We start from the raw sequence: 26,191 nt of genomic DNA, 5'->3' as shown, positions 1-26,191 counted from the left end.
GCTCAAAACATGACACAATTTTCTTACATTTGTTACAAAAGCCTGTGGATCATATTAATATTTAAAATGACATAGAATTATTTACAAAATTCTATCTAGCTAGGCTGGCAGCCTTCACATATCCCCCCTCCCCCGAAGAACTCAAGCTAGTTTTTCAAGTGACCCTTGAGAAACGTTGCTTGAGTGGGTTAGGTCTATTTGAGTATACCTTAGCCCATTTCCTGTCCTGAGAGCCCATCTGCATTGGTGTTGTTAACCCCACTGCAGTGCTGCACTGACATATCTGCTTGCAAACCTAGGCTCCATTTTAGCAACTTTGCATTTTGCTGGGTAGCTCGGTGTAACCATGTTAGGGGATTGTGATCTGTAACTAAAGTGAATTTTCTTCCATACAGATAAGGCTGAAGTTTCTGCAGTGCCCGCACTATGGCTAGACATTCCTTTTCTACAGGTGCATAGCATTGCTCCAGGGGTTGGAGCCTATGACTGAGATAAATCACTGGGTGCTCTTCTCCCTCTGAAGAAATCTGGCTAAGTACAGCCTCCACCCCATGGTTTGAAGCATCCTCCTGCACAACAAATTATTTGCTGTAATCTGGACTGGCTAGCACAGGGGTACTCCCAAAGCTTCTTTAAACTTCTGGAATGCCTGCTCACATGCTGGGGTCCACACTACCTTATCTAGCCTGTTTCTCCTTGTCAGGTCTGTGAAGGGAACAGCTACAGTGGATATAAAAAGTTTACACACTCCTATTAAATGCCAGATTTTGTGATATAAAAAATGAGATAACGGCAACTGAAAAATAAACAAATCTCGTAGGGGAAAAAATATAAAAAGTAAAAGAAACGTACAATAAGCTGGTTGCATAAGTGTGCATACCCTTAAACTAATAATTTGTTGTGTGTGCACACCCTTAAATTAATACTTTGTTGAAGCACCTTTTGATTTAATTACAGCATTCAGTCTTCTTGGGTACACAACTGCCATCAATTAAAGAGACTTGGATTAACCCCAAATAAAGTTCAGCTGTCCTAGTAGGATTTTCCTGACATTTATAGATAAACTCACTAAACTGGGCATAAATCCATATGTCACAAGATGAGTGGCCAACTGGCTCACTGACAAAACCAACACAGTAAAAGTAGTCGACTCCAAGTCCGACTTCAGACCAGTGACGAGTGGAGTACCACAGGGTTTGGTCCTGAGTCCTCTCCTGTTCGGCATCTACTTTTCTGAAGTGCAGGCCAGCACAGGAGATCTTTGGCTAACAAAGTTTGCAGATGGCTTCAAACTGGGAGGCATAATAGAATCACCTAATGATGTAGACATTCTACAAAAGGGTCTCACAGAGACAGATGCTTGGTGTCAAAGTTATGGCCTCAAGCTCAACGCCAAGAAGTGCACTGTCATCCCCTATGGGAAAAACTTGGTACCCATGAAATACCACATAGGCAGTAGCTCACTAAACACCAAAAGTGTGTTGATAACCATATCATCACAGTAGTCAGGAAATCCTTCTAAGTGGCACACCTCATCACAAAAGGGTTCTCCTCTAGAAAAAAGGAGGTCATTCTTCCTCTCTGCTCATCCCTCATCAGACCCGTTATAGAGTACAATGCCCCGTTTGGCATGTATCTCACAAGACACCTACAACAATTGGAAAGGCCACAGAAATACCTCACTAATAGGATTACTGGCCTCAAACAGATGTCATATGCAGACCATCTCAAAAAAACTCCAGCTCTACTCAGCCGCATATCGCCTACTCAGAAGTGATCTCTGCCTAACATACAAAGCTATGTCAAACCCAGAGCTGTTGGACATGCTACAGTTAAAAAAATCCCAACCTCTCTGAACCACACGCTCCAGGGACCTAAACCTTGTCACCACAATAAACAGAATATGCTGGAGGGATAGATTCCTGTCCCAGAGACTTCCCATACTGTGGAACAAACTACCCATTCAATGCAAGCAAAGCTCCTTATTGGCCCTCTTTATGAAAAATCTTGATGGCTGGATGGGAAATAGAAACTTCACCCCAGGGATCACTTCTGCGGTACTGCTCAACAGGGGCACAGGAAAATAATTTTCTTGGTTGGTGAAAGCCAGGGAACCTTTTTGGCTAGGCTTATATAGGCCCCAGGGCTGATAGCCTAGTACCTACCTATGAACCTATTTACTCAGTTGCCTGTTACAGCAAAAGCCATAGTTCGAAGAGAGCTTACAAAGCATCAAAGGGATCTCATTGTTGAAAGTTATCAGTCAGGAGAAGGGTACAGAAAAATTTACACAGCATTGGATATGCCATGGAACACAGTGAAGACAGTCATCAAAATGTGGGACAACAGTGACATTGCAAAGAACTGAATGTCCCTCCAAAATTATTAAAAAGATGAGATGAAAACTGGTCAGGAAGGCTGCCAAGAGACCTGCAGCAACACTGAAGGAGCTTCAGAAATTTCTGGCAAGTACTGGTTGTATACTACATGAGACAACAATCTCCCATATTCTCCATATGTTTGGACCATGGGGTAGGGTTGCAAGATGGAAGCCTTTTCTTACACAGAAAAAAATTTACGCTCAGCTAAAATTTGAAAACAATACATCATGTCTCCCAAAAGCATGTGGGAAAATGTGTTATGGTCTGATGAGACCAAGGTTGAACTTTTTGGCCATAATTCAAAAAGGTACATTTGGCACAAAAACAACACTTTGCATCACCAAAAGAACACCATCCCCACGGTGAAGCATGGTGGTGGCAGTATCATCCTTTGGGGTTGCTTTTCTTCGTCTGGAAATGGGCTTTAGTCAAGGTGGAGGGAATTATGAACAGTTCCAAATACCAGTCACTTTTGGTCCAAAACCTTCAGGTATCTGCTAGACAGCTGAAGATGAAGAGGAATTTCACCTTTCAACACAACAATGACCCCAAGCATACATCCAAATCAACAAAAGAATGGCTTCACCAGAAGAAAATTAAAGTTTTGGAATGGCCTAGCCAGAACCCAGACCTAAATCCAATAGAAAATCTGTGGGGTAACCTGAAGAGGGCAGTGAACAAGAGATGCCCTCACAATCTGACAGATTTGGAGTGCTTTTGCAAGGAAGAGTGGGCAAATATTGCCAAGTCAGGATGTGCCATGCTGATAGACTCCTACCCAAGAAGACGGAATGCTGTAATTAAATCAAAAGGTGCTTTAACAAAGTATTAGTTTAAGGGTGTGCACACACAACAAAGTATTAGTTTAAGGGTGTGCACACTTATGCAACCAGCATTTTGTAAGTTTTTTATTTTTGATATTTTTCCCCTAACAGATTTGTTTGTTTTTCAATTGAATTGTACAGGTTATAGGTCACATTAAAGATGGGAAAAGATTTGAAATGATTTATCGTGGTCTCATTTTTTATATCACAAAAACCTGGCATTTTAACAGGGGTATGTAAACTTGTTATATCTACTGTATAGTACTATAACTGAGGACGAACTTTCTCTAGTACCCTGCTGTCCCTAAGAATGCCCTCACCTGATTTTTGGAAATAGGTGCAGGCCATGCCTGAATGGCTTCCACTTTGGCAGGTTCTGCCCTGATCTTACCACTCCCCACTCTGTGGCCCAGGTAGGAGACCTCTGCCATACCCATCTGACATTTTCTGGGCTTAATGGTCAACCCTGCCCTCTGTAGTCCGGCCAGCACCTCCCTAACATGCTGAAGGTGCTCTTGCCAGGAATGGCTGTAGATAGCAATGTCATCTAGGTAACCAAGGGCAAACCCTCTTGCTCCTGCCAGGATATGATCTACCATCCTCTGGAAAGTCTCTTGGGCATTTTTCATCCCAAAGGGCATCTTTGTGAACTCATACAAGCCAAAAGGAGTCACAAAGACTGACCTCTCTCTAGCACTGGGAGTCAAGGGCACCTGTCAGTAACCTTTGGTAAGATACTTAGCCCCACCCAGCTGCTGTAGGGCTTCATCTGTCCTAGGCATGGGGTAAGCATCTGACTCTGTGTGACTATTTAGTTTCCTGTAGTCCACACAGAACCTGGTGTTACCATCCTTCTTTGGTACCAGCACCACTGGCGAGGCCCAGGGACTGTTCGACTCTTCAATTACCCCTAGTTCCAACATTTCCTGTACCACCTCCCTTAGAGTCTATTTGACTCTCTTAGGCACCCTATAAGGGGCCTGCCTAATAGGCCTTTGGGGTCCTGTATCCACCTGGTGCAGCACCAGGTGGGTGCGCCCTGGTTTCCCAATGAACATGTCCCCAAACTCCTGTAACACTGCTTGGATTTCTCAAACCTGGGTAGGAGATAGCTGCTGGGACACTGCTACCCCTTTCACTGAGGTGTCAGCCCAAGTCTCACTGAGGAGATCAGTCATCAGATCTCCCTCAGACTCAGCATAAGGGCCTCCCTATCATAGTAAGGTTTCATCATGTTAACCTGGTACAATTTGTGCCCCTGCCTCCTGCCTAGCAGTTCCACCATGTAGTTATCATCACTGACCTTCCTTACTACCTTGTAGGGTCCCTCCCAAACTCCTTGCAACTTGTTGTGTCTGACAGGAATGAGAACCATTACCTGCTGCCCCACAGCATACTCTCTAGCTTGAGCATTCCTGTTATACCAGACCTTTTTCTGCTGCTGGGCTTCTGCCAGATTCTCCTGGGCCAAGCCTGTGAGTTCCCCGAGCCTTGTCCTGAGGTTTAGGATATATGCCACAACAGAGTCCTGGTGAGATTCACACTCACCCTCCCACTCATCACAAATTAAGTCTAGAGGCCCCCTCACCCTATGCCCATACAACTCGAAGGGTGAAAAACCTGTGGATTCCTGGGGCCCTCTCTGTAAGCAAACAACAGATGGGCAAATATTTGTACCACTTCCTCTTAAAATGATTTGCAAATGCCCATAGCATGAACTTGAATGTAGAGTTTAACCTCTCAACAAGACCATTAGTCTGGGGATGGTAGGGGGTGGTCTTTAGGTGCTTCACCTCACAATACTTCCACAGACAAGTCAGCAGGTCTGACATGAAATTGGCACCTCTGTCAGTCAGTATTTCTTTTGGAAAACCTACCTTGCTGAAAATCTCTAACAAAACATTTGCTACCTTTTATGCCTCAATGGAGGACAAAACCACTGCCTCAGGGTATCTTGTAGCATAATCTACTACCACTAGTATATACTTTTTCCCTGAGGAACTTGGGATACTCAGAGGCCCCACAATATCCATAGCTACCCTCTGAAATGGCTCCTCAATCATAGGCAAAGGCATTAAAGGAGATTTCACCTTGTCTCCTGCCTTGCCTACCTTTTGGCACTGCTCATAGGTCCTGCAGTACTCTGTTACATCTCTGGAAATTCCAGGCCAATAGAAGTTCTGCATAATACGTCTCTTTGTACATTTTATGCCCATATGACCTGCAAAGGGAATGGCTATGGCTAGAAGTGCCAGAATGTAGGCTCTAGGCACTACCAACTGCTGTATCCTGTCACCTTCTAGCCCTCCCTCAGGGGTCCACTCTCTATATAGTAACCCTTTGTCCCAGTATACAGATCCCCCCTTCCCTTGAGAATCAGGTGCATCACTAGCTACCAGCCTCAGGCCTTGTAATGTAGGGTCTGAGAGCTTAGCCTGTCTCAGCTCTCTCTTTGTAACCTTTCCCAGCTCCCCTTCCACAGGAAGTCTGGCATCCTCTGACAGTGGTGCCTCACTGTCAGCCTGGGTACTACTACTCACCTCTACCTTTGCAGTCACTCTGTCTAAGGGAACATCAGTACCCACAAGCAGCTGTGGCTCACCTTCTGTTTCACTGTTACAGAGTAGCTCCCTCCCAGAAGTAACCACCTCACCAACTCACCAGTCCTGGCTGCAAGTGTGCGGTCTTGTCTGGGTCTCCCCCAGGCTAACAGACCCACATGCTTGTCTCCAAGCATGACTGCGTGTAACTACATGAGCACATGGTACTTCATTATCAGACTCCTTCTTTGTCAGGACATCTGCAGGATGGTAGTTTGGTACCCCTGTTGTCTCAAGACAACCTACTATTGGCATTTTGTCATTCCCACTTACTGGCTCCCTCACCTTTTGTTCCCTGCCTTGCCTCCATGGGCATTTATATGCTGCATGGCCCCACTGGTTGCATTCAAAACTTTTAACCCTAGCTCCTGGACGTGTAGCTGGACTAGTGGCTTCCCCTGCTACTGTCAGATTCTGTTGGGGCAGTCTGGACTGCCCATCATGGGTTCCTTTAGACCCATGAGCAGCACTGGGTGTCCCTTTCCTGTGCAGTGATGCCCTGCTTGCTAGGTATAAGTCTTGCGTCTTCCCCAACTCATCTGAAGTAGCACATTGTCTATCAGCAAACCAGATTCTCATGTCCTCAGGCAAAGTGCTAAGGGCTTGTTCCCTCACCAAAAGGTCTGCCAGCCCTTCAAAAGTGGTGACCTGACATCTACTCACCCACCTATGAAAATAAGTGCTCATTTCAGCAACATATTCACACTCACTGTCATCTGTCTTGCGTCTATGCTCACTAAATCTTTTCCCGTAAGCTTCAGTTGTTAGCTTAAAAAAATTCTAGAAAACAATTCTTAACAGTAGTATACATAAAAAAAATTCATGATCAGATAGTTTAGACAGCACTGTTACAGCTTTACCATAGAGTAAGGGGGTCAGGAGCTGTACCCAAAACCTTTGGTCAACATTGTACTGTTTACATACCCTCTCAAACATATGAATGAAACTATCAAAATTATCCCCCTCTGTAAAATGTGGAAGGAAATTTACTGATCTTTTGTACTTCTGAGGTCCGGTTACTCCTTTCCCCATTACCTCCACGACTCTGGCTAAGAGTCAGCATCTACTTTTCATGTTGCCTCTGCCTCTTCTTCTCCTCAGCTTCTATTTCCAAATGCCTGGCCGCCAACTCAAGTCTCTTTATCTCCAAACAGATTTTTAAGTCCTCTGTAAAAAGGTTGAGCTGTCCATTCTCTGAGTGTTGTACATCTCCACGGCCAGTCTGATTGTCCTTCTGGTTGCTATTTGCTGATGCAGCTGTGACCAAAGCTGCAATCATGTCTGCTTTAGTCAGGTTTCCATGCACCAGTTCTTTAACCTGGCACATTTCAGCCAACTAGCTGCTTGTCAGCTTGCCATACTCCTCTGCTGACATGCTTGCCTGCTCTCCCTGACTAACTAAGCTAACAAAAGAAATAATGTGATCTGAACTCTGAATGTTCACTGCATGACTGATTCAGAGTACAAAAACACCTTCAGTAATCACTGTACACAAGGTACAGGAATTCAATGTCCACACCACTACAAGCCAATTAATATGTGATGTGGCTAACTCACCACTTTCAAACAATTAATATTTGATGTGGATATCCCACCACTGCCAAGCAGTTAATATCTGATGCCCATGCACTGGCCCAGTAATCAAGGAGGTTCACTCCTAGCCACTAGCACCAGTGAGGGGCGTCCATATTGGGTGGATAACAAGTACACACACAGTAAAGTACAATTTCCCTTAAGAGCACACAGAGAAAACAGTCAGTCTGGGGCTGGTTTCTCCCTTTCTCTCCAGATCCCCAAAAAGACTCCACACTGGCACAGCTATAGAGTATAGATCTCAGCCTAGTGGTCAAGCCAAAACCTCCAGCACCCGCTCTGTCCAACCAGTGCTTTGTGTCCCTGCCCAAGTAGCTGACACATACACACTTTGAGATATGAGTTATATACAAATGCACAGACACTCCTGGGGAAGGCTGGTACAGCTTCTCCAGCTATGCCCCCCTTCTCTCCAGACTATAAGGTAGAAATTACTGACACCAACCACTATTTATCAGCTATTAATAAAGACCCTTACCAAAGGGTGTCCAGTTTTACTGTGCAATATTATTATCCAATTAGAAGGTGTGACGAACAGCAAAGCTATTGGAGTGGCTTTATACACTATCACCAAATACATGCAAGTACTCTAGAGCTTAAATTATCTCTGCACAAAACAGCCACAGTTGAAAGGTTTAAAATATTTAATAATAAATAAAAACACAAGACAATACTCATCAGTTCAACACAGTGACAATAAAGAGTTCAGAAATCACAGGAAATACTTTAAAACAACATTCTACTGAGATAACCATGGATTAAACATAGTGTACATAGCTACTGCATGCATCTACTGAGATAAGCATGGATTAAGCATAGTGTACATAGCTACCGCATGCATCTACTGAGATAACTATGGATTAAACATAGTATACATAGCTACTGCATGCATCTACTGAGATAAGCATGGATTAAACAAAGTGTACATAGCTACTGCATGCATCTACTGAGATAAGCATGGATTAAACATAGTATACATAGCTACTGCATGCATCTACTGAGATAAGCATGGATTAAGCATAGTGTACATAGCTACCGCATGCATCTACTGAGATAACCATGGATTAAACATAGTGTACATAGCTACTGCATGCATCTACTGAGATAGCCATGGATTAAATTTAGTGTGCATAGATACCGCATGCATCTTCTGAGATAAGCATGGATTAAGCATAGTGTACATAGCTACCGCATGAATCTGCTTAGATAACCAAGGATTAAACATAGTGTACATAGCTACTGCATGCATCTACTGAGATAAGCATGGATTAAACATAGTATACATAGCTACTGCATGCATCTACTGAGATAAGCATGGATTAAGCATAGTGTACATAGCTACCGCATGAATCTGCTTAGATAACCAAGGATTAAACATAGTGTACATAGCTGCTGCATGCATCTACTGAGATAAGCATGGATTAAACATAGTGTACATAGCTGCTGCATGCATCTACTGAGATAAGCATGGATTAAACATAGTGTACATAGCTACTGCATGCATCTACTGAGATAAGCATGGATTAAGCATAGTGTACATAGCTACCGCATGCATCTACTGAGATAACCATGGATTAAACATAGTATACATAGCTACTGCATGCCTCTACTGAGATAAGCATGGATTAAACATAGTATACTTAGCTACTGCATGCATCTACTCAGATAAGCATGGATTAAACATAGTGTACATAGCTGCTGCATGCATCTACTGAGATAAGCATGGATTAAACATAGTGTACATAACTACTGCATGCATCTACTGAGATAAGCATGGATTAAGCATAGTGTACATAGCTACTGCATGCATCTACTGAGATAACCATGGATTAAACATAGTGTACATAGCTACTGCATGCATCTACTGAGGTAAGCATGGATTAAGCATAGTGTACATATCTACTGCATGCATCTACTGAGATAAGCATGGATTAAACATAGTATACTTAGCTACTGCATGCATCTATTGAGATAAGCATGGATTAAACTTAGTGTACATAGCTACCGCATGCATCTACTCAGATAACCATGGATTAAACATAGTGTACATAGCTACGGCATGCATCTACTGAGATAAACATGGATTAAACTTAGTGTACATAGCTACTGCATGCATCTACTCAGATAACCATGGATTAAACATAGTGTACATAGGTAGGTGCTAGGCTATTGGCCCTAAGGCCTATATAAGCCTAGCCAAAAAGGTACCCTGGCTTTCGCCACCCAAGAAAATTATTTTCCTGTGCCCCTGTCAAGCAGAGCCACAGAAGTGATCCCTGGGGTGAATTTCCTATTTCCCATCCAATCATCAAGATTTTTCTTGAAGAGTGCTAATGAGGAGCTTTGTTTGACATAGATAGGTAGTCTGTTCCAGAGTGTGGGAAGTCTCTGGGACAGGAATCTATCCCTCCAGCATGTTCTGTTTATTGTGGTGACAAGGTTTAGGTCCCTAGAGTGTGTAGCTCGGAGGGATTGGGATTTCTTTAAGTGGAGCATGTCCAACAGCTCTGGGTTTGACATAGCTTTGTATGTTAGGCAGAGATCACCTCTGAGTAGGAGATATGTGACAGAGTAAAGCTGGAGTTTTTTGTGACGGTCTGCATACGGCATCTGTTTGAGGCCAGTAATCCTCTTTGTGAGGCATTTCTACGGCCTTTACAATTGTACATGTCTTGTGAGGTACATACCAAAAGGGGCATTGTACTCTATAATGGATCTAATGAATGTTGAGTAGAGAGGAACAATTACCTCTTTTTTCCTGAATGAGAAACATTTTGTGATGAGGTGTGCCACATAGAAGGATTTTCTGACTACTGTGGCAATGTGATTATCAAAGGAGAGACTACTGTCTACCTGTGTCCCAAGGTCTCTTATCACACTTTTGGTGTTAAGTAGACTACCGACTATGTGGTAGTTCATGGGTACAGAGGTTTTACCAAAAGGGATGACAATGCACTTTTTGGCATTGAGCTTGAGGCCATGGCTTTGGCACCAGGCATCTTTCTCAGTGTGGCCCTTTTGTAGGATGTCCACATCGTTAGGAGTTTTGATTATGGCTCCAAGTTTTCAGTCATCTGCGAACTTCATTAGCCAAAGACCTTCTGTGTTAGCCTGTACTTCAGTGAAGTAGATACCAAACAGGAGAGGACCCAGGACTGAACCCTGTGGTACTCCACTTGTCACTGGTCTGAAGTCGGATTTGGAGTCTGCTACTTTCACAGTGTGGGTTCTGTCAGTGAGCCAGTTGGCAACCCATCTTGTGACATAGGGATTTATACCTCGTTTAGTGAGTTTATCTATAATTCCAGAGTGGGGGATGGTGTCAAAAGCCTTGGTGAGATCTAGATGTGTGAACCATCTATGGCTTTGGTGACTGCTTCAAAGATGTCTATCAGGTTTAGGAGACATGATCTGCCTTTTACAAACCCAAACTGAGTGGGGTCCAGAGTTTGGAGATTACCAATGTCTTTGTTTATAAGTTCCATGATGATACGTTCCTTGGCCTTGTAGACCAGGCTCGTCTGGCTAATGGGGCGGTAGTTCCCAGGGTCTGTGGTGGATCCCCCTTTGTGGAGTGGGATAACCATCACTGTGCGCCATTCAGTGGGCACAAAGGCTGAGGTGAGGCTATGATGGTACTTAGGTGGGATGCCAGTTTGTTCTGTAGTTCGTATAGAACTCAGCCTGGGATGTTGTCAGGTCCCATGGATGCTGTGTTCTTGGCTTTGGAGAGTGTGTTTTTTACCTGTGCAGCTGTGATTACAGGAACTTAGCATTCTTCCGGTATAGAGGTGGGCCCTTTAGGGGTGAGAGGGGGGTAAAGTTAGCACTGAACCTATCTGAAAGGATGTTGGCAATATCAGTTGGTTCTGTATGTTTAGTGCCATTGTGCTGTAACTCAGAGCAGATCTGAGTGTTGCCATTGAGATTCTTGACATAGCTATAGAATGCTTTGTGGTTGACTTTAGAAACAGTGGTGATTTTGTTTTTGCAACTAGCTTTGGAGGATTTTATGAGGGATCTCAGCTTCTTACTGAGGCTGACCAGGGAGTTCCTCCAATCATGGGATTTTACTCTTTTTTGCAACAGTGTCTTTCTTCTGTTGTAGAGTTTGTTTATGGCAGGGGACCACCAGATTGGCTTCCTTTTTTGGAAGATAGCATCTTGGTTTTGTTAGGGATAGCACGATCGATGCATTCGTGTAAGTGCTTATAAAGTGCATTTGTGTAGGATTCAGCAGTCGTACCTTTATTGTCCATCTGCATGGGTGTCATGAAGTTTGCCACTTCTGTCTTAAGAAGCGTGAAGTTGGCTTTAGAGAAATGTTTACGGTGGTTTCCCTAATGGGGGGGTGGGGGCAGGATGTGGATGTCTAGGGTGATTAGCTTGTGGTCGGATCTGACCAATGAGGAATTGACCTCTGGTGTGGAACACTGGTTGCCCATGTTGATAATGACCAAGTCTAGGATATTGCTGCCCCTGGTGGGGTGTGGATAAGTTGATCCAAGGCATTGGAATTTATGAATTCCAGAAAATGTTGAGCAAAAGAGTTGGTACATAAGTAGTTTTCCCAGTTAATGGTGGGGTAGTTGAAATCGCCCATTATTAGGGTGTTAGGTTGTACCCTAATATTTTCCAGTGTATCAAGACATGAGGAATGGGAATCCTGGGGGATGGTGGTGGATCTGTAGCAAGCTACAATTTGGATTGCGGTCTTACCCACAGTTAGTTGCACTTGGATAATCTTGGATGCATTATGCTGAGCAACTAGCCTAGAGGTGTTGATATCCTTAATGAATATGGACACGCCTCCGCCTTTAGTGTTTCGGTCCAGGTTAGGTGGCCGAAAGGTGTGGTATGAATTATAGCCTGGTAATGCAGGGGTGCTCTCTGGAGCCTTGAACCAGGTCTCTGTCACTGCACAGATGTCGATGTTCTCCATTTTAAGGAGTGCCTCGAGAGAGTGCATTTTGAGGTTTAGACATCTAGCATTGAGCAGCATTACCCTCGGATTTTGATTGCTTGTACCTGTTATGGTGTGAATTTGTCATTTGAACCTTGCCTAAAAAAGGCACTATAGGGGTGGCAAGAGCCTTAGCTACTGCATGCACATGCATACCATATTTATTAACTTTGCAGAATACTCCTAGCAACTGCTTTCACAATATAAGGAATACACTTTTGAAATCATTGCATATTTGTATTAATAAATTTCATATAAATGGACGAGTTCTAGAAGTTTAGCAAAAGTGTAAAATGATCCCCATAGACAGGGGAGGTAGTACATTTGACTTTAACAAGTACAGACCACTCAAGCTTACCTGTATTCTTTGCAAATTTAGGTAGCAGGTAAAAATCAAATGTAATCTATATATACTGATAATATTGTACCAATAGACTCAGAACAATTTGGATCTGTTAAGGGAAGAGAAGGTCGGCCTACTTAATTTGGCATCATTTCTGAGGAGGTAACAACAGTACTTGGTGAAACACTAAGTACACATGCAACATATTTAAATTTCAGCTAAGATAGTTGATGCAATCCCTCATAACTGTACTACACACAATCTTGTAAATCTAAATAGCTACATATTTCTTTGGGTAAATACCTGCATTAGAGGAGAATATAAAAGATGAGAGTCATAGGTAATCTGTCAAAAGACTGCTAAGGAGTCCAGCTGAAGCCCTTAAGACTTATTTGTAGGAACACTTTTTTCTCTTCTTTCTGAATGGTTGTTAATGAAGTGTGCTGATGACTGCAATACAGGAGGTATTATTTGAGATACATAAATAGTGCAGCAGGGGTTAAAGAAAATCATGATGCAGACAGTACATTATCCTTAAAGGCACTAAATGTAGTAGTATAAATTTGGAGCAAAATAATCTATTGTTTTGATTATAAAACTTAAATGGGACCTTTTAAATGCTGGTGATGAAATCAAATTTCCAGAATACAATTTGGGCAATACATTAAACTTTGATAAGTGTACTAAAACCAAAGTCATAAAAATCTACTCTGTAGCATACCGGACACTAAGCTAATGATTGAATGTAACGTTGCATTCTGCAGACCAAAATCACACCACCTAACACAGCTTGAAAAAAATCAGATATTAATAACAAAGAAAATAAAGAACAACAAAAAATCAAGGGGAATGGAAAAATGGAAATAATTAACTATTCTGATATTCTTGAAAGCATATGAAATGTAAATTTTTGATTGATATATGCTTTTTTGTGTAGTCAAATGATGTCACAAAACCGCACACTCGCCGGTGATTTACTCATTTATTTTAAAGGGTTAGTGCTTTTGTTCCACACAATAAAACAGAACTTCCTCAAAACTGATAATTCATCATGTCCTGCCCGTTAAATCGATGTGGTTCAATAATAATAATGATGAAAACTTACCTATTACAAAGTGTGCTGGCTATGAAAGTGGGTAGGTTATAAAATGTGTTACACTTTAAACCCTGTTTGGTTTCTCCTAGTAAGATTTGAATGAAATGTGACTTTTGGATTGACATAATGAAACATTTATTTTATTTTAATTTAATAGAAATGTTGATAGGATATATATATATATATATATATATATATATATATATATATATATATATATATATATATGTTTGCATGTGTATATGTATATATGTGTGTACGTGCGTATGTATATATGTATGTATGTATATATTTATTCATATATATATATATATATATATATATATATATATATATATACACATATATATATGTATATATATATTACAGATTATATAGTAAAATTAAGCATCAGATATGTATTTTTAAGGCTAATATCAATGTAGGAGATGGTAAATGGATGTAATTATTGTTACTGAACCTCATAGCTTTAAAAGATGCAGAAAATTGTGTTATTGGTTCTGAGGACATTTCATTTTATTGTGTGGAATGAAAATGCTAAACCTTTAAAATAAATGAGTTAGTCACTGGCTCTTGTGTGGTGTTATAAGTTCTAGTGTTTACAAATTTTGGAGTTTATTTTGGATTCACATGGTATTGAAAAGTGTGCCGGTTTCTTGTTCTTCAGCTAAAAAGGAAAGTGAAAAAAAGAAATTTAGAGATTTTTTAAAAAAAAAATTTTTAGAAACAGTTTGTCAGTTCAGAAGCATTTTTAAGCAATTGTAGTCACTATTGACAGCTTGCAAACTGCCTGTCAAACCATTCTATTTTTTATAGTTTTACTTCCTTAAAAAATGGCAGTTGATTTACAAATTTTCTATAACCAATCATGATCTCAGTCGGTCAATGATAGCTAGTAAGATCAAATGTTGCCTCTCCTCGTTATATATGCAATCATTTTTTTTTAATGTAAACACTCCTGAAGAGAGAAGGGCTTACATTTTTGCTTCATTAATAGTATGCAAACATCATTGCATGTATTGGTTAATCTCTTTTGTTTTAAAAATTAGGTGAACCAAATATTTGTTAATTATCTTCGTCAAAGTAGTTTAAAGGTTTACATCAAAGGCTCATTCTCAGGAAAGTGAAACAATGAGCTTTCTTTGGAACTGCCAATGAAATATATATTACTTTTTGTGGTTTCCACTTTTTTGTTGGGTTGCTATATGCTCTTGGAGTAGTAGTCTTTGTATTAACAGATATGTCTTCTGTAGCTTTTTTTTCCCCAAAGATGCATGCCAGAATTTCTTTTATTTATGTAATTCAGTAATAATTTGAATTAGCAATGTGCTGACCCGTCTAGTCCATGTGGCTTACATAGAAACATTGCCCTCATTTATTATCCAAAGTGATCTTCCGGATATCATTAGAACTTTGTAAATGGTTCATGGAATGGTAGTTCACTGTTAGCCTGAATGAAACCACATGCATTTTTGGAACTGCTCCTAAAACAGGAATGGTGTTTTATAACTTTTATACCTTCCTTCATATGCAGCAGTAATCAGAAAACTACAAGAACATGAGCCAAACTGTGGTTGTCATTAATCTAAAATAATAAAATTAATTGGCAGTTATTAAGAGGACTGTACATTTCTGTCTCCTACACTCAGAGAACCCATAAGGATTTTTTTTTTTTTTTTTTGTGCACAGCTTTACTATGGCTTTCCATAGATTGCCATTTCCTCTTCCGTCAATCCTGCTTTATTATAAAGCAGCTGGACTAAAACGTGTCGCACACATGAGCACTAGTTCAATCTCCTAAACAGGGTCTACTAACTTCCCATTAAAAAAAGACTGTTCTTAATCTGGCACTGCTTGTTAAAGCTTCAGTCATCCAATACCAATGTAAGATCAAGGACATAAAATAGCTACTAGCACATTCTGACAAATGTACTTTTTCTGGAGACATAATGGGCAATGCGCAGTTTCACAAAGCTGTACCATTCGAGTTTCTTTTGAAGTTGAACTAATAATGATATGTGCTGCTCCTGAAATAACATTTATATTGACACTTGTAAGCATTTGTCAGGATTAAATAAACCATTTTTTTTCATTTCTAACGTATTTCCAGCTTATTGAAGTAATTCACACTCCCAGTGTTTCAGTTTGCATTCTTTTATTTTTATAAATGTTGTTTTGAGTATGTTGTGCATTGCTAGATGTGTTGAAGATAGCTGCAGTTTATAAAATAACCTCAGAAGATGTTCTTCAAATGTAAAAGAATTGCATAAATTGGGAGATGATGCCTCCTAGTTCTTAGATTAATTACATTTGTTGTGGTCTATTCCAGGTACAGCTCCCAGTTCCCCTATAAGCATGCCTGAATCTCCATCATCCCCAACAGCTGGCGGTTCCCCAAATGATGAATGCACAATCTGCTATGAACATGCAGTGGACACGGTCATCTACTCCTGTGGACATATGTGTCTTTGCTATACCTGTGGGCTGAAGCTCAAGAAGATGCCAAATGCCTGCTGCCCCATCTGCAGACGGCCCATCAAAGATATTATCAAAACATACAGAAGCACATGAGGCATAGAGGGTTCCTCACACCATCATTGCTTGTTGTTAGCTGTCACTTCGCACATGACTTTTTTGTTAATATAAGAATTCTGAAAGACTTGACCACATTAGCAGCTGGTGTTCTACTTCAGCTGTAAATACTTCTCCAATCATGTCCTTGTTTGTTTGTTTGGCTGAGTGATTGTTTTGTTTAGTCATTTCTGAGTTTGTGTAACAATTTAAGTTGACATGCATTTATATATGTAGTGCTATTCTGTGCTGAAGTTGCTGGCAGCAGTGCAGCTATGAAATAAGGAAACTAGATGTTTCTGAGCTGAACCTGCCATGAAAGAAATGAAGAAGAGCCAATTGCTTATTCTAAAAGTGAGGCAAATTGAAACAGTAAAGAATATCTTGTCCTTGCAAAACAACTTAGCCATCAGAAAAGTTGTATAACATATATTTGGTCTGATACTAAAAATTAAAATAATGGGAGGCAGGGAAACATACTACAGACAATGACTGGGGTATTTATTATTATTAAAATGTAATGAAGTCTCTCATAAGCATACAAGGTTTCTGAGAGCCAAAGGTGAGGTATATATAATCTGTACGATAATGTAGCTATTTTTCTCAGACTAAGTTTTGGGGGTATTTTTTTTATTATTATTTTTTGCATCTGTTCTGCAGTAATTTCAGGTACTTTTATTTTGTGGGGCTTTTCCCAGTTTCCCGGCCATTAAATAGAATATCATTTAAAGTCAATAACATTGCTTTGCTAAACATTTGCCTATCACTGACCTTGCTGCAGGCTTCACGATGCTGTTCTAGCACCTGAATTAAACTACATTAAACTTTAGCCAGGGATATAGGACAGCTTTGAGACAGTCATGTTTGCAAATTCACTACTATTAAATGTTCCAGATCAAAATTTATGTTGTTATAAATAAGGTACAGTTTCAGTTAGGCATTATCATATGTATTTTCCCTGTGAGTTATAGGCCCTTCCAAATCCAACACATGACAGGCTGTAGTTCTGTGATCTGTCTGGGTTGCAGTATTTAATTTCTAGTTTGGAAAAATTGTTCCCTTCCTCTTATTCCATAAATTCAAATTGTCTAAATTGTTTTTAGAAAATGTTCCTAAAAATGCACTACTACACTTTGTACCACTTCTCTTTTGAGGCTGTACCCAATCTCCTGGTGTAAAGACCTGCCCATAGTGCTGCAGTACTTAAAAGGGACAAAGGTGTAATGAATGTTGTACCAGAAGCTGTTGGGCTTGCATTTTGTAGCCATAGAAAAGTAAGTCAGTCATCAGAGGACAGCACTTTTTGGAGGCATTGTGGCAATAGGTCTCAAATGCTAATCATTTGGTGACTTAGTTCATAAGTTTGCAAGTGCTGGTGCATCTTTGTTCAGGTCATCTGTCCATCAAGGAAGACAGACTCTTTTATGCTGCTGATGATGAACAACTTCTGTTCTGCCCATAGACTGACCATCTCTTTAAATATAGTAATATTTTGAAACTACTTAACATCAAGGTAAGGTAATTCCAAAGCCTGATTACAGACTAAAAAATTAATCTGTCTCTGTTACAAGATCTGTTTAGACTTGTAATAAAATTAAGAGAATCTCCCTCATGTTTCTCAGTCTTCTTTGGGTCTTTAAATCAAATAATGTCTGCTGCAAATACTGTTTGGTAAAAGTCCTGATCCCCAAACTGAATTGTTACCACATACAAATATTTGGGATATTGTACATGGCCTTTCATGATAAGGAAGTTCCTTAAGATGTTGACATTGTGAACTTCCTCTGGTCTGCTTCAAGGATTTGACTCTCACTGTTGGTGCAAATAAACTATATTATACTGAAGTATGGGGCAAGTAATAATGCTTATATAAAACAAAGTGCATCAGTATCTCTTCTTTTAACAGTGTGGAACAGGAGACTCAGCATATCAAGTCTTGACAGATACAGCAAGTTAATGTCTCAGTTTTTTATATTGTTAGATTCTCTTATTATATGACTATCTAGAGATATTGGTTCTTTAATTACAACTGGTCCAATAAATGTTACCTTACCACTGGGCAGATCAAATTTTAAACCTAAGTTGCTTGCATATATTAACTTATTACTGAAAGGTGACTGTTCATATTTTCATGATCTTTTAGAGATGCTAATACTATACCCAATTTTATAGTCATAAACATATTTTGATATGCAGGTGTTTCTAAGGACAAGAAAAAATTAAAATATATAAATTTGAACAAAACAAGCCCCACTAAAGAACTTGGTGGGGCACCAGCAAAGACATTTATCCAGGATGATGCATTATCCAAAATCATTACACGCTGCATTCTGTTATTTAGCCAGTTTGAGATTCAACTAATCAGGCAGAATTTAATTCCATCCTTATGTAAACTTTCAATAGCCCTTTTATGAGATAAGATATAAAAAGTCATTGACAGAGTTAATAAATTCACAACACAGAAAGGCCATAATCTAATTCTTAACTGACCATTTCATGGAAATCAATAAGAATAGAAAGTGTGGCCTGTCTTCAATAAAGACATGCTGAGTGATGCCCATAACTGCCCTGTTTAAAGATCTCAGTTTTACACATTTTAAAGTGCTTTTCTATAATACATATTAGACGTATGAGGTAATAATTGTTTACCATGTCTCTAGCCCCATTTTTAAGTATGGATACAATAACTGCTTCCAAACATGAGGAAGTTTACCTGAAGGGAATGGTTTAAAAAATAGACTAATTAAAAGAGATACTGGGAAGTTCATCAGATATGCTATTACAAGTCATTTACACTAATCAAGGCTTTGCAGATCATGTCACAATTAATCAGATATATTTTAGTGCTTCACAGCAAGCATCCTGGATTGTATATGGTTATAAAAGACCAGCTGGTGACATGTCGATGTCTCACACAGTTGTATTGCTAAATGTCAGTGAAGCAGTAACATTACTGACATTCATCCTTGTAGTCATTTATCTGAACAAAGTTTATAATCTGAATATCTAGACACATGTTATTCATATTTGCTCCTGAAGGTAGTGCTCCATTATAATTTCCTAGAGATCAGAGTCAGCTTCTGCTTAGCAGCCACAGTGGGACACTGCATAGAACTTCTGAAAATATCTAATTTTTTTCTGATGAACATATCCAAAGTTGTATTCCACCGAGATGGAGTTAATTTCTGACTATTTATATTATATTTACATGTAGTACATTCTTTCAAGGGGGTATACAGAGGTTGTGAATCTTGTGCCAGCAATACATTTCTGTATGAGTGTCATCTATGTAATCCCAATCCACAGATTCAAGTGAATTAACTATACTCATGAAATTTACTTTGCTGTAATCACATAATATTAAGAGTGAAAAATGAGATGGCAATATCATCATATGTACCAAGAGGTTCCCTTGATCTGAGGTTATTTACTGTTCCTTTTCTGTTTACAAAAACAAGCCATTGGGTCATAGGTGTTAACGGGAACCTGTGTTAAGGTCATCATGGAACACGGATGCCATACCAAGCCAGATATTCAATTCTATTTTAAAAGTACTTAAGGGGAAGATGTCCTAATATACAATGCAAGTCTGCTCCATAAAATGGAAATTGGTTGTGCTCCACATCTAATATTTCACAAGCTCGGGCATATACCACCTTCTGAGAGTGTGCTTTTGCTACTGTTGTCCTTAATAGGTTAAAACTCATAATTCATGATTAATTTTAGGAGAGAGAATTACCCTTTTCAAGTTCCTCAAGGCCATATTAAGATTCCTTGTGTTAAGGGGAGCATTATATTTCTTATAAATGTTGTCTCAGTCTCCACAGCTCAACAGGTAACACACAGATAGCACACACTTGCTTTTAGTGCTGGGACATCAAAAGTCTGTTGATTCTATAAGCAAACCAGGCAGCTGGATTAACTTTCCAGTGGTGACACAGCAGTATAAGGGCGTGCTGCACTCCTGAGTTAGCTGTCCTTCAGATGAGATGCTAAACCAAGGCGCACTCTATCTGAGTTGGTGATAGTTCAGCTGGATGTAAAATATCCTATGGCACTGGTGTTCTGGCCAAATTTCCCCTAGTCAGTAAGGATATCACCTTGGGTCTTCCCTGAAAACAGGCTATTGGCCTAATGGGATTAACCTGGTCAACAAAGTGTAAATAAATAAACATATGCTTTGGCACTTTAATCAGGCAAGAAAGATGAATGTTCCACCAAGGGGATTTATTACTTTATTTCTCCGGCTGTATTTCTTTACATATGTTCTTAGTGCATCTTACAAGGACCTGGGTCCACTTTGGTGTGGTGGTAGTTTGCAATTCCAACCAGTTTCTTTTCTCTTTTAGAAAAGTTCAGTAACACTTAATTTTCTATAATCATACTCATGTACATCAGGTTAAGAAATGGCAATACCACCATTATCAGAGATACCTAGTAGTTGCAGACAGGAGATATCTGTAACTAAACTATGTTTATCAGTACTAGATCAAATGAAATAGCATCCTGGTTGGGAAAGAGATATAATTTGTGAAATTATTAATATTAACAATACTTAAAAATTCAGTTCCAGTGTGAATTACACACCATATTTTTCCATTCACTATTTGGATAGTTAAAATTTACAAGTACAGTTGTAGGTTTGCCCTCTCTTGGAGGGGACAGAGAGTTTCCAAACTGGCCTGCATTCATGCCTGGATGCTGATAACTACCAATAAATTCTTATAGTAGCAAAGTTAGCTGTGTATAAAATGTCAGCCGTTATTATTTTCTGATCCTTATCCATAAAACTCAAGGAACCCTGGACAGATTTAATCCCCATGAATGGATAACCTGATACACTCAAAGTTACAAAAATCAGAAAGGTGAATGTCTACAGAATTCCAAACTTCAGTTATTAGCATACCTTTAAACTGATATTGCCTCTGATGGGGAGTATATATGATGAATAAAATTCCTCCTCATCATCATGTCATGAAACCCTGTGCCAAACTGGGTGTACTACCATCTATGTTCCAGTTTATACTAGGATAGTTAAATGATCCATCATCATGTCATGAAACCCTGTGCCAAACTGGGCGTACTACCATCTATGTTCCAGTTTATACTAGGATAGTTAAATGATCCATCATCATGCCATGAAACCCTGTGCCAAACTGTACTACCATCTATGTTCCATTTTATACTAGGATAGTTAAATGATCCATCATCATGTCATGAAACCCTGTGCCAAACTGGATGTATTACCATCTATGTTCCAGTTTATACTTCTTCTTCCGGCTTTTCCCGGTTAGGGATCGCCACAGCGGATCATCTGTCCGCTCATGATTGGCAGTAGATTTTTACATGCCATTCTGCTGTGGCGACCCCTAACCGGGAAAAGCCGAAAAACACAACAACATTGCTATGTATCATATAACGTAAGCAACATTACATAAATTATTCAATTCATGACCCTTTTTTTTAAGCAATAAACATCTTTATTAAACCATCACTTATGACATAAGCAATCATACATTTATATGAATGAAAACAAGCCACACCGAAACAATTCTAGTTGCAAGCATTTTACATCGCAAACCATACTGACACTCTCCCAGTTGCAAACATTATAAATCACTTATAATTTACCCAGTCTTTCTCACTCAAACATTACATATCTCATTTAAGTTCTCCCACATTTTACATCTCATTCCTCCTTTGTATGTGTTATTCCCACAATTCCCATTTTTTCCTATGTAGTTTGCATCTACCTCTTTTAAATATCTCAATTCCAGTTGTTTTATCCCTGTTACTATATTCACTACTTTCAGTACAGGTGGTTTAGATTTTGATTTCCATTTTCTAGTAATTGCTTTTTTTGGCAGCCATTATTATTAGACACAGCAAGACCTTACCATGTCTAAGCAATTCCAATTCTGTATCATAGCTCAGAAATATCATCTCTCTCGCCCACCCAGCATATCTGACAGTGCATCCTGCAGGGAATCCTAAAAGTCTGAAAACTCACCACACTCCCAGAAAATATGTTCCCAATTACGTCTTTCTTCCCCTTCACACCTCCAACATTTGCTGTCTGCCTGAGGAAAAAATTCTCTGCAGTCTACTTGGGGTATAAAAGTCCCTATGTAAACATTTTTGGGCAAAAATCCTAAATCTTCTAGATTTTGTTGCATACTTGTGAATCATACATATATCCTCCCATTGTTTATTTGTGAATTGCTTATCCAGTCTCTCTTCCCAATCCTTTCTAACCTCCTCTGATTGATTCTTATAATTATCATGTAATATTTTATATGCTCTGCTAAGTATTCCTTTTTTAATGGCTGCTTCTATTCCAGATGCTATTAAAAACTCTACCAGTGCTGGCCTTTTATTTAGAACTCCCCTATTTCTTTCTGTTTGCCTGTACTCTGATATCAATCCCTGATAGGGAAAGCAATCTCTAACCTGCAGTCCTATATATTTTCACTTCTTTATCTTATGGTCATTAACTCCACCACTGTTTTACATTAAACTTTTCATTTTGAAAGTGCAGAACCATTTTTGATTTGTAAACAGAAAGGGACCCACAGATGAGAAAATATTTCAACAAAATAGTTGCTTCCTAGATGAGCTACACAACATTTAAGGTCAGGTTTAAGCAGACTACTTAAAGGCAGACTTCATATTAGAGAAAACTTACCTGATTAAGCTAATTTAGGGATTTAAGGTAGCAAAATCCTGTCCTGTTGGATATAATTCAGTTGGTCGATGCACTAAATTGACAAAATCGACATGGTCAAGAGAACATGATTGACAATCTAGTTTGTCAATCAACGTGAACAACACAAGTAACACCTGCAAACAAAACAACCCCCTCTTGCTAATTTTATATACCAACTATGAAATCACACTACAGTGGGAAAAGGGCACATTTCCTGATCTCCACTGAACTACAATGTCAGTCAGAATGGTTGAACTAAACTGCTGATCATCTGGTCTCAACCATGTCCATTTCTACAATTTAGTATGTCGGCCAACTGAAGTAGACCCATCTTGTCACTCACTTGGCGCAAGGTTGAAGAACTAATCCTGCAGAGAGGACACAGGATGCACACACACACACACACACACGCACACACACACACACACACACACACACACACACACACACACACACACACACACACACACACACAAAGAGAGACTCACCAGACACACAAACCTAGAGGATATTTGGAGGAATGCTAGTTGACCAACAAGAGTCTTTGCGATGTGAAAGGAAACCAGAGCACAAAGTCAAAACAAACATGGACAGAGGTCTGCACAAAAGATATCCAAGTTGAGAATCAAACTGAAGAACTTAGCACTGTGAAGAAGTACAGTTAACAGATACCCTCATATGTCTCGGCATGATCTCAGGTGTAATATACATGGCACTGCAGTTGTAGTAATGCCAGTATGAAACAGTTAATATTGAAGTAGTGTCATGTTTGTGTACAGAGATAAGAACTCATGGGGACAATACCAGAGCCCAGGCTGGATTGAATTTACTTATTTATTTTTTGTTGACCAGGTTGGTCTTGCTAAACATGAGGGAATTTTTCATTTTTAAGTATTCTGGCCTTACAACCTTAAACTAAGGTTAGCATATATATAAATGGATTTAGCCAACCTTCTTTGAGCTAAAAGTGCTCTAGGGTCAAAACCACACAAGATGGGCTAGATTTTGTTTCTGAATTAAATTTTGGTATTACTAGTTTTATTTTTCAGTGATAAGATACACAGACTGTCAGTCATATTGAGATAATCATACGTCATGCTCAGTTGTTTGCAAATAACTTCAAGCAGCTCTTGGTTGGACATAACATTCAATGATGCCCCCCTCAACACACGCACATACACACATGGGTCCACGTCAAAATACTGACTTTCAAAATACCTAAACTCAAAATACTGAGACCAAAATCTCTGACGCTCGAAATACTGAAAACTCAAAATACTGAAAACACACAGGATACCAACACTTATTATATTCCAGCACAAGTACGTACTGAAACAAATAAAACACAAACCGTATTACTCTTCTCCAAGTATAAGCAGGGGGGCAATCCCCCCACATGCCCTGCTACTTAAATAGATCAACTCCAAGATTGCACTTTAGTATAGTGAAGTGCAATCTCAGAGTTGATATATTTAAGTAGTTGGTGGGTGCAGGGGGGCTAGCCCCCCCTGTCTATTCTTGCAGAAGAGTAATATGTTTCTGTATGTAGTTCTGCTGCAATATAGTTGTGTTGCTGTACTGTGCTTTTTTTTTGATATTTTGAGTTTCAATATTTTGAGTTTTCAGTATTCTGAGCTTTAGACATTTTGATCTCAGTATTTTGAGTTTAGGTATTTTGAAAATCAGTATTTGAAGTGGACCACACACACACACACACACACACTGGCTGTCTGCTCATATTGCCATGGACAGAAAGGAGACTGCTGTGTCCTGAAGAGCTGCCTTTTCTCTGTAAGTGTATAATAAGAACAGATCATGGAAATGAAAATAATGTAAGAATATAGTGGGAATGTTCTTATACATCTGAATTCTATTAGGAAAGGGGCAGACATACAAGCAACATCAGTCAATTTAACTGGCTGTAACTCTTCATAAAATTTGATCTTAAAAAAATCCATTACTGGAAAAGATTTGAGTTTCTATTGAACACAGAATGGCATATTTAGAGTGAGTGAGATGCCGACAGGAAGACAGAGCTTGCCTTCCATGTCTGTGAGCTGCTGGTTACATGCCAAGACAACTCTAATAACGTTAAAATTATGCTTATTTACCCAACATGTAATGTTGGTCACTGTTCTAGGAGAACAGCAAATATAAGAAACAGAAAAGGTAACAGTATCAGTTTAAAGTATGTGACCTTAACGGTGTAATTAACTACATTTTGAAGAAACTGTGATGGAAATTTGAACCTGCTTTGTGTTAACGTTTAAATGATGAGTTTATGATGTTATTTGAAAGAGAAATGACATCCTAAAAGCATTTCAAGCCTGTACATTTGTATAACTTAACTGGAAGTCTGCATATATTATTTGTGCAGACAATAATATTTTGCTAATGGCTGTTTGACTTAAATATATGTTAAAGGTGTAACTAGATTATGACTGGATGGCTAGTTTGCTAGTTGGATTGATGTGTAGATTTAGACAGATAGGTGGAGATTCATATATAAATATCAGTACACATAAAACACACACATACATTCAGTGTTCGTCATTAAGGAACACTGAAAAATGTATAAATTTGTAGCAATATATGGGAGTTTTTATATGGGCACGTTTTTTCCAGCCACTGAAAAATATGAGGGAGAGATGATTAATGTATCCAGTATAAGTTACTACATACAGATGTAGACAAGTACAACTTTTTTGAGAGAAGGTAGAGTTGTCAAGGTCACTTGATAACACATTACTGTTGCAGCCTTTCTCCTGCTGCTATAGCTTGTTTTTGTTTGTGTGCAAATATCAAACTTAAAGACAATCTGATGCCTCTATATTTTATCTTTGACTATACTTATACTCTACTGGCCACACATATTATATTTGACTCCCAACTGTAACACAGATAATATTTTTTTCTGTCTTCTCTATCCCACCTCTAGCAGCATGAGTGGAAAAATGAAACAATATGCATTTGGTTTAGTTATACATCTGAAACAAGGTATAAGTGAGGCAGTACTCTAATTCCCAGCATCATTATTAACTGTACAAACATACGGCCTTAGCATGTTCAGCCACCTGGCTGAAGAGCAACTAAAACACATGGACCTCATGGAAA

At 39.3% G+C, this 26,191-nt stretch overlaps 1 protein-coding gene across 1 annotated transcript in view; it reads left to right on the top strand.

Moving 5' to 3' along the window:
- NEURL1 (neuralized E3 ubiquitin protein ligase 1) overlaps window positions 1–17,983 on the top strand; it is a 926,303-nt gene extending 908,320 nt beyond the window's left edge. The window contains exon 6 of the mRNA XM_044056108.1: window positions 16,130–17,983. Coding sequence (XP_043912043.1) covers window positions 16,130–16,371 — 242 coding nt within the window. The 3' untranslated portion in view covers window positions 16,372–17,983. The remainder of the gene's footprint in view (window positions 1–16,129) is intronic.
- The last annotated feature ends 8,208 nt before the right edge of the window (window positions 17,984–26,191 follow it).

This window comes from Protopterus annectens, chromosome 14.part0 (assembly GCF_019279795.1).
Source record: "Protopterus annectens isolate FY-2018-M chromosome 14.part0, PAN1.0, whole genome shotgun sequence".
Taxonomy (NCBI): domain Eukaryota; kingdom Metazoa; phylum Chordata; order Ceratodontiformes; family Protopteridae; genus Protopterus; species Protopterus annectens.
Note: the sequence above shows the minus strand (reverse complement) of the source record. Positions and strands in the feature narration are given on the sequence as shown.